This window comes from Mirounga leonina, unplaced genomic scaffold (genome assembly GCF_011800145.1).
Source record: "Mirounga leonina isolate KUSES-001 unplaced genomic scaffold, KU_Mleo_1.0 Mir_175, whole genome shotgun sequence".
NCBI classification, from domain to species: Eukaryota; Metazoa; Chordata; class Mammalia; order Carnivora; family Phocidae; genus Mirounga; species Mirounga leonina.
Genome location: NW_023270453.1, coordinates 33,780,770 through 33,794,858, shown reverse-complemented (window position 1 = coordinate 33,794,858; position 14,089 = coordinate 33,780,770). Strand labels below are relative to the sequence as shown.

Here is a 14,089-nt window from a genome sequence, read left to right as displayed (position 1 = left end):
TGGCTGTAAAATGGAGTCATTCCGCATTTCACTGATTCTCGTCTCACTTATTTAACCCTTCTGAAATCAAGATGTGTCTCGTGTGTTTTAAGTTAATTGCACTGATTTTTTTTTCCCCTTAGTGATACAAAAATTGAGCGTTTTATCCATGGCATTGCAGATGGAATGAAATGCGGCGGTCCCTGCTCCATCTGGCTGTGGAATGTGCTCCATCCCAGAAAACGATGACACTCCTCACTTAGCACAGGGCCTGGGACGTAGGGAGCACTCAGCAAAGGACCACCATTATGGTCATAAACCCCAGGGTTTGACGTGTTATGCTATTGACTTATCATTCCAATGCTCTAGGGATCTCAGAGCATTTCCGTTTTTGTCATCTCTCTGAATTCTCACGACGGCCCCCAGGAGGGCGGCTTAGGAGGTTTACTGGCCCATTTTACAGATGAGTGCACAGAGACCTGCCTCTGCCAGCAAGGGCAGACCAGCTTTGACCCAGGCCTGCCAGGCTGCCGTGCCCTTGCTCCGTCTGTGCTGTGGGTCCCCCTGCCTCACTCCACCGAACTCGTCCTGTCCTTCCCTCCGACTTAGGTCTCGATCCTCCCACCCTGCCCAGGTCCTGGTCCTCTCCAGCGCTTCCAGAAAGGTCAGTGCAGTGGGTGACGTGGTCAACCTGGTGTCCGTGGATGTACAGCGACTGATGGAGAGTGTCATCTACCTTAACGGGCCTTGGATAACAATCATCTGGATGATCATCTGCTTTGTCTATCTCTGGCAGGTATGCCATAGTTCAGAGACCCCTAGGCGGGGGTATCAGTGGCATATTGACTGTGAGCGTGGAATACTCCCCAATTCCATCCAGTGGTATTCGCTCACTGTACATCATGGTGACTGTACCGCATCTCCTCCTACTGTCCCGACCCGACCCCATGGGGCATGGGGCCAGGACCCTCTCCGACTTGCTACCTTGTGTCCAGGGCCCAGCATCGCTTCAAACAGTTCCTGACCTGCAGTACATAAATGTTAGATGTGAGGGGTGCCTGGCTGGCTCAGTTGGCTGAGCATCCGACTCGTGGTTTTGGCTCAGGTCATGATCTCATGGGTCGTGAGATCAAGCCCCACGTCGGACTCCGTGCTGAGCAGGGAGCCTCAGTGAAGATTCTCTCCTTCTGCCCCTCCCCCCTCTCAAGCATGTGCTCTCTCTCCCTCTTTCTCTCTCTCTCTCTCTCTCCCCAAATAAATAAATAAATAAATGTTAGATGTTATAGTTAGGAAGAGAGAGGGCAAGGAAAGACAGGAAAATGCAGAGCATATGAGCGCAAGACCCTCCCCCCTCTCCCCCAGCAAATCTGCAGAAGACACACCCATCACTTCCCTGGCCTTTCAGCAGATGGTCCCCTAACATCAGTGGGTCACCCTGAAATCTGGCTAAGTGGGAGGATGGACATCAAAGTTGCCACAGTTAGCAACTGTAACATGTTTTCCAAGTGATACTATTTTTGCCAGAGAAAGTTTCACCTTACCCTCACCCTCCTTGGATTATTTTCCCAACCCTGGCTGGGGGCTGGTGTTTGCCTTCTGGGCACTTCTCCGAAACTTGGCCACTGGGTGGCACGATTGTTGCATAAATGAAACTGGCTTGCTCGGTTGTTAAGGAGATTACAGAAATAGAGTCCTTATAGGCTGAGAGGGGAAACTGAGGGCCATGGTCTGAAGAGCGGTGGGGTTTCTCTAGAAACTGGATGCAGATGACCTTGAGTGGAATTTCAGTCACAACCTCTTAGAAATCATTTACCCTACCCCCCACCCCCACATTTTCCAGATAGAGAAACAAAAGCCAAGAGGGAACATAACTGTCCCAAAGTCATGAAGCTGGTGGGGGGTTAGGGCTGCCAGACAAAACACAGGACGTCCAGTTAAATACGAATTTCAGAGAAACTGAATAATTTCTTTATTCCCAAATATAGCATGGGATATACTTATACTAATTTCCCAAATATAGCATGGGGTATAATAATTATAATATAAATATAAATATATATTATGATATAATAAATATAAATAAATTATATATCTAATATAATATAAATGTAATTTCCCAAATATAGCATGGGATATACTTATATTAAGAAGACATTTGCTGTTTCATCTGAAATTCAAACTGAACTAGGTATCCTATGTTGTGGGTTTTTTGGGTTATTTTCCTGCTAAATCTGGCAACCTTGTCAGGGGTAAAATGAAGACTCGGATAATAATTGATTGTATGACATGGGCACTTAGTATATGTGATGGGCAACGCTTGATTTCCCTTTCACAGATGAGGACACTGCAGCTTAGGGAGGGTAAGTAACTTGCCCAAGGCCACACCAGTAAGCGCCAGGGCCAGGATTTGAACTCAGACCCTGATTCTGCAGATCCGACTTCACCGTTCTGGCCAGACATGCACCCTTGCACTGTCCTGTCTAGAAGCATGACCTGCTTGCATATAACTCCAGTACGACTAGTGCATTGTTCCCCTCCATGACAGAGAAGGACTCCATCCTCAGCAGGTGTCCATTGACTGCTCTCATCAGCTTCCTGGCGTCCCTTGCCTTAGGACCCAAGTCTGACCAAATCCCTTGGGGTTGTCAGCTGCACTCTTGGACATGTCCTGTGGCATCCCACCTGCTCTGTCTCCAGCTTCTAGGACCCTCTGCCCTCACTGCCATCGCTGTCTTCATGAGCCTCCTCCCTCTGAATTTCTTCATCACCAAGAAGAGGAAACAGCATCAGGTGTGCTATTTGGGAGAAGGGCCACGCTGGGCAGGAAGTGGGAAGGGGAGCCTGCAGGTCATGGGACTGGCATTGGCGAGGTGCAGGGAGGTGAGGAGGGGAGGGGGCACGGTGGCGTGAGCCTTCCCGTCACTCAGACCTTCGCCTTCCACCCAGTACCCCCATCTCGGGTACTTGATGCACCCCTCCAGCATTCAGGCCACGAGCCAGCTTTGATGCCTCTTTTTCTCACATGCCATCCATCAGCAGATGCATCCAGAGCGTTGCCCCTGTCTCACGCTCCCTGGGTCTCTGCTTCTGCCCTCGTCCCTTCCCGGGCCTCTTCACACACCCCTCTCAGCTCAGAACCCCAATGGCTCCCATCTCCTTCAGAGTCAAAGCCAAGATGCTGAGGTGGCCAGCAGGCCAGCTGGGATCTGGCCTCACCTCCTGGCCCTCTGCCCCGGCTCACTCCACCCCCCCACTGCCCTCCCCCTGATCCTCAAGCTCCACTCAGGGCCTTTACTCCTCTGGTTCCCTCTGCCTGGACTGCCCTCCCGCAAGACGTCCCAGTCTCCCCCACCCCCACCCCTCACTGGCCCCCGATTACCGTAGCAACGTGTCCCTCCCCTTCACACCCAGCTGCTCATCAACTTGGCCTGTGATGTCTGCTTCCATAGCACTTGTCACTTTGTGCCTGGCTCTTCTGGCTGCTGTCTCTCTTTCTTGCGACTGGAACCTTCGCTGCAGGAAGAAATAGGCACTGATGCAATCTCAGCTCCTAGAATGACGCCTGGCGCTTAGAAGGAGGGAAGGAGGGAGGGCGGGAGGGAGGTCAGGAGGAGGAAGGTCGGTCTCACATACACTGTTGCTCCAGCCTCCTGTCTGGCCTCCTCTAAGACCTTCTCCACACCGGCCCCTGTGATGATGCACCTCCTTGGTGAGACACAGGGAAACACAGCCCCAACTCCTCTGCCTGACCTCCAAGTCCCACTACGGTCCAGCCCACCTCCCCCAAACCCCACACCCTCCCGGACCACACTGCCTGTCCTCTGGGTCATGCTGTCCCCTCCATCTTCCCCATCCACCTCATCCACCCATTCTTTATGTGCTCAGCACCTCCTCCTCCTCATAGCTCATGCGTCACTCCCTCCTCCAGGAAGCCTTCCAGATGTCACCACACCCAGGCTGATTCAGGGCTCTGCCTTTTCCACCCCTTTCCTGGTCTTTGGGAGCTTCCCTCTGTGATGGCGCATCATCTGTCACCCACGGCAGAAGCACGGGGACAGGGGGAGGAGGCACCCTGTGGTCCAGGGGCAAGATGACAGTGATTTGGGCCAGGACAGTGGGGACAGCGATGCTGAGAGGCAGACAGCTTGGGTCCTGGTGTGCAGGAAGAATCAACCGCATTTGCTGAAGGTGGGGTGTGATGGTTTTGCAGAAGGAGAATTCTTGACATTTCCCTGACCTCTGCCCTCTTCTTCCCTCTGGTCCTAGGAAGAGCACATGGGGCAGAAGGATTCTCGGGCGCGGCTCACCAGCTGCATCATCAGGAATATGAAGACCATCAAGTCCCATGGCTGGGAGGGAGCCTTTCTAGAAAGAATCCTGCGCATCCGGGGCCAGGAGCTGGGCGCCTTGAGGACCTCCAACCTCCTCTTCTCTGTGTCTCTGGTGTCCTTCCAAGTGTCCACGTTTCTGGTGAGGTCACCCTGGTCTCTCGGTAGAGCATAGACTAAGGGAGGGAATGCTCGGGGGGGATGAGGTAGGCGGAGCCCCCTGCCGCCCCGACCCGCCGCCCCCGGCCAGATCCTGGAGCTTTTCTTTGCAGACCACCCCATCCATCAAAATGTACCTCTCCTAGATCCTTCCCTCTGTCAGGGATGCTTGCTTTGTGCGGAGTTAGCCAACCACTTAGACAATGCCCCCGAAGGCGGCGGTGGCTAATAAGGTCCGTCTTTCTCCTGTAGAAGGTTCCAGGCGTCTGGCACGGGGACGAGGCCACAGGGGCGGGAAGCTGCAGAGGGAGAACCCCACGTCCACACTGACGCCGGCTGTCACACGGGTGCAGCAGCCCCACAGGGGGCACGGGGCCTGTCCCATTCTCCAGTTCATTTCACAAACTGCTGCCCGATCAGCCTTCCTAAAGGCACGGCTCTGACTCCAGTCACGCTGTTGCTGACAAATCTGCAGTGACTCACTGCTGCATGAATAAATAAATAATCCAAACTCCTCATAAGATATTCAAGGCTGGTGGCAGGCGGGCCTTAATCAGTATTTCCAGAAGGATTAGAACCTGCCACCCCGGGGGCGGGCATCTGATGTCGCTGCCACAATCAACACTCAGAACCGTGAGAGCTCCCCGGCAGGATCGCTGAGTCACCATCACACCAAAGGACCACGCGTCATCACCAAGTGACACCTAGAACCGAAACACCGCCAACACCTAGAACTGACATCACCCAGTGACATCCGGAACTGCAGACGCCACCACTGTCCAGGGCCCTCCCCTTGAGTGCTACTGATGTCCGCAACTCCGGGGTCATCTCCAAGGCATTCTAGAACCCCAAGTCCCACCCACGTCTAGAACCTTCCACATCCTACCAAGATCAAACGCCATGGTGTCCCTGGATGCCTGGGACCAACAGTTGCTGGTCCTAGAACGGGGGCCGCACACGCAGCTCCCTTCACCAAAACACTCGTATTCTTTAAGAAACACTTACACAGCTGCATGAACTAGGAGCGAGGCCAGGGGGCTTCGCAGAATTTGGGGTGAGGGGTGGATGGAGGAGAACATTCCAGCTCATTGTCACCGCCCGTGTGCCCCGCCCCAGGTCGCGCTGGTTCTGTTTGCTGTCCATACACTCACGGCCGAGGAGAACACCATGGATGCTGAGAAAGCTTTTGTGACCCTCACAGTCCTCACCATCCTCAACAAGGCTCAGGTTTTCCTGCCCTTCTCCATCAACGCCGTGGTCCAGGTGAGGCAGCGGGGCGGGGAGGCCCCCTGGGGGCAGCCTTGCAGGGGTGTAGCGGGAAGACCCGACTCCATGCAGCCCCAGGCTGCCCACAGAGCAGGAGGCCGGACAGGGGAGGGAGGAAGAGGCAGGGAGACAGAGCAGGGAAGCAGGGAGGGGCAGAGGACCCAGTGTCGTGCCAGTCTGCCCGTTCGCTTTCCATACCCAGCATTTTTATGTGGATTCTCTCCCCTTGCTGTCCCCACTCACACTGAGCCGTGACGGAGTTGAGAGCAAGTTGCCTTGCTGACGCATCCCCATTTAAACGGCCGCCCTAGGTGGACGAAGTTTGGAATCATTTCTGATAATGGTCTATGACTCCTTTGGAAAAGCCGCCATCCTCCTCCTGGGTCTCATCTGCAGGATGGCAGCCCGATTGTCCCTGTTATGCTAATGAGGCGGAGAGGGGCTGGGAGGTCATTGTCTCCCTCATGGTCCCCACCTCCGTGCGCACTGTTTCATGTGACCCAGAAAGCTTTGTGCTAATGCCTGGCAAATGCATCGAGCTTGGGAGACCGGAAGATTTTCCACATCCTGAGGCACCAGACACCCGAAGCCTGAGTTCTTTTTTTTGCTCTTTGGGCATCAGTGACCTGGGGCTTTGGTTTCCCCAGGCCCGGGTATCCTTTGACCGTCTGGCCGCCTTCCTCTGCCTGGAAGAAGTGGACCCTGGGGCTGTGGACTCAAGTCCCTCCAGATGCTGTGAGTGCAGAGTTCGGCAGGAGGCGTGCGGGAGGGATGACGGGACCGGCAGCGCCCCTGCAGCCCCCCAACCAAATGCCAGGGTCCCAGCTGGGGCAGGCTGCTGGTGCCAGGATGGCCCGTGCAGACGAGGCCGGCAGCCGTGTACCACGGAAACGGGCGGTGATGCTGCTTTCTCCCCGGTCATTCAGCAGTGACTCGTGAGCACCTACTATGTGCCACTCTGGGCGGACCAGGTCCTTGTCCTCGTGCGGAAAGGCCAGGGAGACAAGCATGGCCATGTGTTCCTCGAGCTAGAAAATGAAATCGGAGAGGTTACGGGCACCGTTGTGTGATGAGACTCACCAAGCACGATTGGTTTCCCCATTCCGCCCCGCAGCTGCTGGGGAGACCTGCATCAGCGTTCACGACGGCACCTTCGCTTGGTCCCGGGGGAGCACACCCTGCCTGCACAGGTACGGCACGGCCTCCCTGCTCACTCCCCTCCCGTCAGCAGGAGGAAGATGCGAGAGGCTCCAGCAGCTTCCAACAGCTGGGCACTGGAGGGTGGGTTAGTCTGCCCTGGGGCTGACAGGGAGACTGATAGGACCAGCCCCGGGCAGAGTTTGGGGGAAGCAAGACTCCTGGAGATGGAAGAACAAGACTCCTAGAGATGGAGAACTCCTGGAGATGGGAAGCTCAGACCCCATCTGGAGGCCCAGGGGACAGAGTGAAGAAAACAAACATGGGCACTGCTCTCTTGGGGTTGACCTTCTGATGGGGGCACACAAATGAGAAATCGGGGTAAGGGAGTGATGTCGAGGGAGAGGCATGAGTAGTAAGGTGATGATAAAGGGAAGGAATGAGGCTTGCAGGTGTCTGGGAGAAGAGCTTTGTAGGCGGTGGAAATAGCAAGTACAAAGGTCCTGAGGCAGGAATGTGCCTAGACCAAGGTTTATCTGGCTCAGCACTGTTGACACTTAAGGCTGGAGATTTTTTTGTTGTAGGGGCTGTCCTGTGCCTTGCAGGATGTTTAGTAGAACCTCCAGTATCTACCCACCAGCTTCTAGCAGCAACCCCCCACCAGGTGTGACAAATGACACTTGGGGGGAGCATAATCCCTCCTGCTTGAGAACCACTGGCCTGCGGCCTTTGAGAAATAGGAGGTCAATGTGGCCGAGGCAGAGCAGCTAAGGGACGGAGCAGTAGGAGGTTGGGCGTCCTTCATGAACTGCTGGGACATTACCTTTTCTCCTGAGTGAAATGGGGAGCAGTGGAGGGCTTGAGCCAAGGGAGCCTCATGATCCCCCTTGGGTTTTAACAGGTCCCTGTGGCCACAGGGTGGAGGATGGGCTACGGCCCACGGGCAGGGGCAGAGGGCAAGTGGTGAGCAGCTTAGTGCAGTAACCTAGACGAGAGCAAGGCTGGTAAACCCTCCTGCGACAACAGAGAGAGAGAGTGTGTGTGTGTGTGTGTGCAAGTGTTCATAGGTGCAAGCAGGTGTGTGTGCACATACAGGTGTGAGCATGTGTGCATGTGTGTGAGTTAGAACAGGTGTGCTTGTGTGTCTTTGTAAATGTACGCACGCATATGTGTCCGTGCGTGTGTTCGTGTTTGCATATGTGTGTGGTCTGTGTGGGAAGCTGCATGCGTGTGTGCCTTATACGTGTGTGCTTGTGTGCGTGCACGTGCGCGTGCTTGGGGCAAGAAGGCCGCTTGAGTCGCCGGACGGACTGGGAGAGCGAAGGATCTCCGGATGAGTTGCCAACGGGAAAGGCCAGCTCCGTCCGAGGTTCCGTCCTGCACAGACTCAGGCTGGGCCCCAGGGACATGTCTCCCCTCCTGTGTTGCCAGGATCAACCTCACTGTGCCCCAGGGTCGTCTGCTGGCTGTTGTCGGTGCTGTGGGGGCAGGGAAGTCCGCCCTGCTGTCTGCCCTCCTTGGGGAGCTGTCAAAAGTGGAGGGATCGGTGAGCATCAAGGTGAGGCTGCCCCCCTGCCTGTCTGCTAGAATGTCTCCCATTCTAAAAGCCCTCCCTCTCCCCCCTTCCCCCCCACTCCTGTCCCCTGCCTCCCCGCTTCTGCTTCTTCTCCAAAATCGCTCCTACCTCCATCCCTATCAGCTTTTTAATGGCCAAGTGAGTTTGCATTTTAGGGTTCCGTGGCTTACGTGCCCCAGGAGGCCTGGGTCCAGAACACGTCTGTGGTAGAGAGTGTGTGCTTCAGGCAGAAGCTGGACCCGCTGTGGCTAGAGAGGGTCCTGGAGGCCTGCGCCCTGTGGCCAGACGTGAGCAGCTTCCCTGCAGGGGTCCACACCAAAATTGGGGAGCAGGTGAGGGTCCCGGGGCCCGCGTGCCACAGGGAGGCATTGGAGCTGGGCGCTCAGGACCATGTGTCTCCCTGACCTGTGGGGCCGTGTGGAGGGAGGGACAAAGAGGAGACAGGGGAGCTGGGAAATGGGGCAGACAGAGGGTCTCGCTCAGGGCCAAACACATAGGAAGAGTTCAATCAGCAGAGGCTAATGAGCGAACGATTGCAAATAGAAACAAAAGCAGAGGCGTGGTAGGGATTGGTGGAAGGCGGCTTTCAGCAACAGGGCATCAGGAGACCTGGGCTCCCATCCTGCCCTGCCCTGCTTTTCTGGGTGACATTGGTCAAATAGCTTCCCCTCTCTGGGCCTCACCAAAGGGTCTGGGGCAGAGATATCCAATAGACAGGATTTATGCATCTGGAGCTACGGATTGGGCAGGGGTCAGTAAACTATGACCCCCAGGTTCAAGTCCAGTCCACTGTGTGTTTTTGTGAATGAAGTCTTATGGGGACACGGACACGGCCGTTCATTTACTGGCAGTGCGTGGCGGCTTTGCGTGATGGGCAGAGATGAGCAGTTGTCATGGAACTGGGGTTAAAATAGTTACTGTCTGGCCCCTTACAGAAAAAGTTTGCCCCGCCCTGGATTAGGGAGTGGAGAGTGAAAAGGTAGGAGCTACTATTAAGGGAATGAGTGGGTTTCCTGGCGAGAAGAGGAGAGGACCCGGGAGAGGGTCTGGAGGTGCCTCTGTATGGCTGAGGAGTGTCCATGGAGGAGGACAGGGCATCCTGGAGGCCAAGGGAGGGTGTTGCAGAAGGAAGGAGTGCCTGTTGCCCTTCACTTCTGTCCTACTGTCACCTCCTAAACCAAACCTTTGCTCCCCCAGGAACTGCCCACCCACCCCCATTCACAGTGACCAGAGCTCCATCCCTTCAGAGCTCAGATCCCAAACCATGGTGTCATCCTTGATTTTCCTTTTTTTCCTACACCCATACATCTGATCCCTTGGCGAATCCTGTTGGGTCCACCTTCAGAGCAGACCCAGAGTGTTCTGGTATCGTCCGTCATCAATTCTCCCCTACATGGCTGCCCTGCTTGTTTCTATCTTCACACCACATAGGCTAATCCTGGTGCAGCAGCTAAAGGGATTCTGTTCAAACGTAGGGCAGACCACATGCTTCCTCTGCTTGGAATCTTCCAAGGTCTTCCCATCTCCCTCAGAGTCAAAGCCAAAGTCCTGACAATTGGCAACAAGGCTTCTCAAGGTCTGGCCCCACTTATCTCTCTGACCCCACCTCCTATCATTGCTCCCCCTTTTCTGTTTCACTCCAGCCACATGGATCTCTATGATATTCATTAAACACCCAAAGTACGTTTCCTACCTCAGGGCCTTTGCACCTGCTTTTCTCGCTGCTTGTAAAACTCTTTCCCAGGGGTCCACATGGCTCATCCCTCACTTCTGTGAGGTCTCAACTCAAATGTCCCCTTAGTGGAGAGGGCTTACCTGACCACCTTACCCCGCATGCAACCCTGCTCATGCCTGTTCAGCATACGCTCTAATTCTACTTCATTATTCTTCATAGCATATAACACCTTCCCACAGGTGATATATTTTACTTGTTTGTTTATTGATGATGTGTCTCCCACCCCACCCTCGTTAGAGTGTAAGATGCATGAGAGCAGGGACTGGGTCTTGTTCATTGCTGTATCCCCAGAGCCTAGAACACTGGGTGTACAGTAGCCATGTGGAAAATGGGAGTGGAATGATTGAATGAATGAATGAATGAATGAATGAATGAATGAATGAATGAATGAAAATAAGGACTGGGTTGGACAACAGGGAGATGACTGGTATCCCTGAGGAAGGCAGGACCATACGGTGGGGAAAAGAGAACGCAAGCCAGACTCAAGGGAGAAGTGGGAGGGAGGAGAGAACGTAGGTGCAGAGTATGCGGACCTCTCCTCCAGGAAGCGAGGCTGAGTGGAGGCTGAGGGGGCCGCTGGATTGCGAGTGTTTGAAGCTGGAAGTTGGCCCCAGAGGACAAGCACAGTGAGCTGGCCCTCACTCTGATGAGCAGGTGTGCACCAGGCCCCTGTCCCTCTCCTGTGGCCACAGGGCATGAACCTCTCCGGGGGCCAGAAGCAGCGGCTGAGCCTGGCCCGGGCCGTGTACAGGAAGGCTGCCGTGTACCTGCTCGACGACCCCCTGGCAGCCCTGGATGCCCACGTTGGCCAGCACGTCTTCAACCAGGTCATTGGGCCCAGCGGGCTGCTCCACGGAACGGTAAGTTCGGGAGAACGTGTCAGTGTTCACAGGGCAAAGGCAGGGGAACGTCCTGACCCCTGTCTGTCTCCCCAGCGCTCTCCTCCAGGTCTCATTTTCCCCTACAATGGTCAGCTTTGGCTCTGACAATGCTGTATGACAAACAACCCCCAATCTCAGTGGCTTACAACGTTCATTCTTGCTTTGGGGCCCGTGGTTTGACTATTCCAGCTCAGCCTCAGGTCACTGGCCGGGTTCACGGGAAGCCTGTGTCTTCTTGTTTCGGGACACCGTTCGAAGGAGACCCTCTATTGCTCTGCTGAGAGAGAGAGAGAGAGGGCAGGAGTACAAGAAGGGGAGCTGCCCCACACTGAGCCCCAGGACACTGCCTGCCCCTTCCCCCCAGCTCTCCCTGGAAGACTGGGTCAAACACAGGAGTGTAATTTCTACCCCTTCCCCGCCCAGACGCGGATTCTCGTGACCCACGCGCTGCACGTCCTGCCCCAGGCTGATTGGATCGTGGTGCTGGAAGATGGAGCCATCGCAGAGATGGGTCCCTACCAGGAGCTCCTGCACAGGAAAGGGGCTCTGGTGGGCCTTCTGGATGCAGCTGGACATCCAGAAGACAGCGGAGATGGAGGTACTGGCCGGTCTTGGCCGGCTGTGTGTGCCTGGCTCCCGCCACCCTTGGGGAGAAGGCTCCAAGGACCCCATTGGCGTGACTGGAATGCCCTTGGCCACAGCGTTCGTGGGGGCCCAGGCCTGGAAGCAGATGGCCCTCTGAAGAGGTCACACATCCCCTCAGTTAGAGCCAGTGCCACCTTGTGTGAACGGCGCTAAGGTCTTTTACGTACATTATTTCATTAGATCTGCACAACGGCCCTCGGAGGCACGTGCAGTCTTTGCTGCCCTACTAACGGGCAAACTGGGCAAAGACAGATTTCCTGAGGTCACAAGATTAGAGCTTTGGGGTTGTTCAAATCTGATGTCTGGGTTCCTAACTGCTACAGAGACTGAGCAAGGTGGTCACTTGGTGGCTCGAGGCCAGAAAGCCCACGACACGCTAGCTGGGGCTTCTTCTTTTTTTTTTTTTTTTTTTAAGATTGTATTTATTTGTCAGAGAGAGAGAGAGAGAGCATAAGCAGAGGGAGAAGCAGGCTCCCTGCTGAGCAAGGAGCCCAAAGCAGGACTCGATCCCACGACCCTAAGATCATGACCTGAGCCGAAGGCAGATGCTTCACCAACTGAGCCACCCAGACGCCCCGTAGCTAGGGCTTCCAATAACCAGAAAACACAATGCGTGCTGGAAAAATGACCACGCATTAGAAGTGAAGCCGTCGATGCAAGCCCACCCACAGTGAGTGGTCCTCCCATGCGTGAGCTCATTTAATCATCACAATGCCTCTGTGAGGTCAGGGCTGTCTTTCCCTCCATTTCACAGATGAGAAAACCGAGGCGCAGAAGTGAAGGAACTAGCCCAAGCTTACATGGCTTCTAAGTGGTAGTGCTGGGATTTGAACCCGAGCAGCTTGACTCCAGAGCATGTGCTTTTCCATGAGTAGGCTGGATGCTGCCCCCCGACTCCCCGCCACCATGACAAAGCAAGGACACACAATCAGGGGCCGCCAGCCCCAGGCTCTGCCTTGGCTACAAACATCTGTTGAGCAGTGGCTCACCTTGGTAAAAATCCGAAGTGTTGACTCACAGTGTCACCCACCCACAGTGGAATTTGGAGATGGAACCCGTCTGGCCTGGGGGACGGTCAGAGGAAGGGTCCTTCCTCAGGGAAGTGACTCCTGGGGTTGGCTGGCAGTTACTAGAAAAGAACACTCCAGGCACAAGGAACTGCTGGGGCAAGGCTGTCACGCCATGCACGGTATTTGCTCCTGCTTTCCAGCCCCAAGTTCGTAGCAGGTGTGCCATAGTGTTTGCTGAGTGAATGAATGAATGAATGAGTGACTGAAGGAATAATGTTCTCGGAAGAACCCAGGGAGGATGGAGAGCGGTTGCAGGAGCCAGATGGAAGGAAACAGGTGCTCACACAAGTTAAAGTCATATAGCCAGCAGGTGTCAAAGCCAGCGTCCGGACCCCAAGTACTCACCCCCATCACGTGACAGAACTCCTTTGACCTTGCAGAGACAGAACTCACGACCGAGGCCAAGGACCCCAGAGGCTCAGCTGGACGCGGGAGGCCCGCGGGTGGACCCAAGAGGTGAGTCCGCTGTGGTGCTGAGCACAGGGAGGGCACGGGCTGAGGCCGTGTGGCAGGGTATCCGGGTCACCCGCTGCATCTCAGGCACGTAAGGGCGGCCCAAACTACTTTGGACCCCACACCTGCTGAGTGCCCGCCACGGTGCTCAGCTGCGGGATACTTCACCTCAACTATTTGATAATCAATTGGCCGAAATGATCAAGTCCCCAAGTGGCCAGTTCATAGAATGACCAATGTGCCCACAAATATGACGAATGCCTTACAGTTTGTCAGGTGGTCTCATTGCCATAGGGGAGCAGGACTGACTCCAAAGAAAGATCCTCACCATAGTTGTTAAGGACCTGTCTGGCCCTGTTGTTCCTCATGCTTTGACAGGCTTGTTGCACCAAGGGCTTGAGTCTACACTCATAGGGGTCACTTGGCACAGGCCAGAACAGAACACAGGTGGGGGTTCACCACAAGGCCTGCTGTCCCCTTTTCTGCAGCCCCCTCCAGCCAGGCCATAGCTGGACTCATTGTGGACTGTCCGCGGCAGAGGAACCCAGCCACCTGGAGCTCTCCCTTTTTATGGGAAGTGATTTTGTAAAACAGAACAATGGACCCCTGGGTGCCAGGCAGTGTGAACTTAAGTGCTGGTTGTCAGGGGACTCCAGGGGGATCTTGAGGGGCCTTGGTCCCTGGGGGAAAGTAGAGGCTGGGCAGAGTTTCTCTCCATGCCAGCTAGCCACCCCGAGCACATCTGGGTCACACACTGGACAAGCCTGCTTGTCTTCCCAGTGCACGATAATCCTACGTAAGATCGGATAGATAGATAGATAGATAGATAGATAGATAGATAGATAGATAGATAGATAGAT

At 55.0% G+C, this 14,089-nt stretch overlaps 1 protein-coding gene across 1 annotated transcript in view; it reads left to right on the top strand.

The window, feature by feature from the left end:
• The window catches only part of ABCC6 (ATP binding cassette subfamily C member 6), a 46,960-nt gene that overhangs the window by 18,228 nt on the left and 14,643 nt on the right, over window positions 1-14,089 (top strand). Inside the window, exons 10-20 of the mRNA XM_035022350.1 lie at window positions 614-775; window positions 2,677-2,769; window positions 4,246-4,449; window positions 5,583-5,729; window positions 6,380-6,467; window positions 6,847-6,922; window positions 8,301-8,427; window positions 8,601-8,777; window positions 10,873-11,040; window positions 11,485-11,659; window positions 13,157-13,232. Coding sequence (XP_034878241.1) covers window positions 614-775; window positions 2,677-2,769; window positions 4,246-4,449; window positions 5,583-5,729; window positions 6,380-6,467; window positions 6,847-6,922; window positions 8,301-8,427; window positions 8,601-8,777; window positions 10,873-11,040; window positions 11,485-11,659; window positions 13,157-13,232 — 1,493 coding nt within the window. The remainder of the gene's footprint in view (window positions 1-613; window positions 776-2,676; window positions 2,770-4,245; window positions 4,450-5,582; window positions 5,730-6,379; window positions 6,468-6,846; window positions 6,923-8,300; window positions 8,428-8,600; window positions 8,778-10,872; window positions 11,041-11,484; window positions 11,660-13,156; window positions 13,233-14,089) is intronic.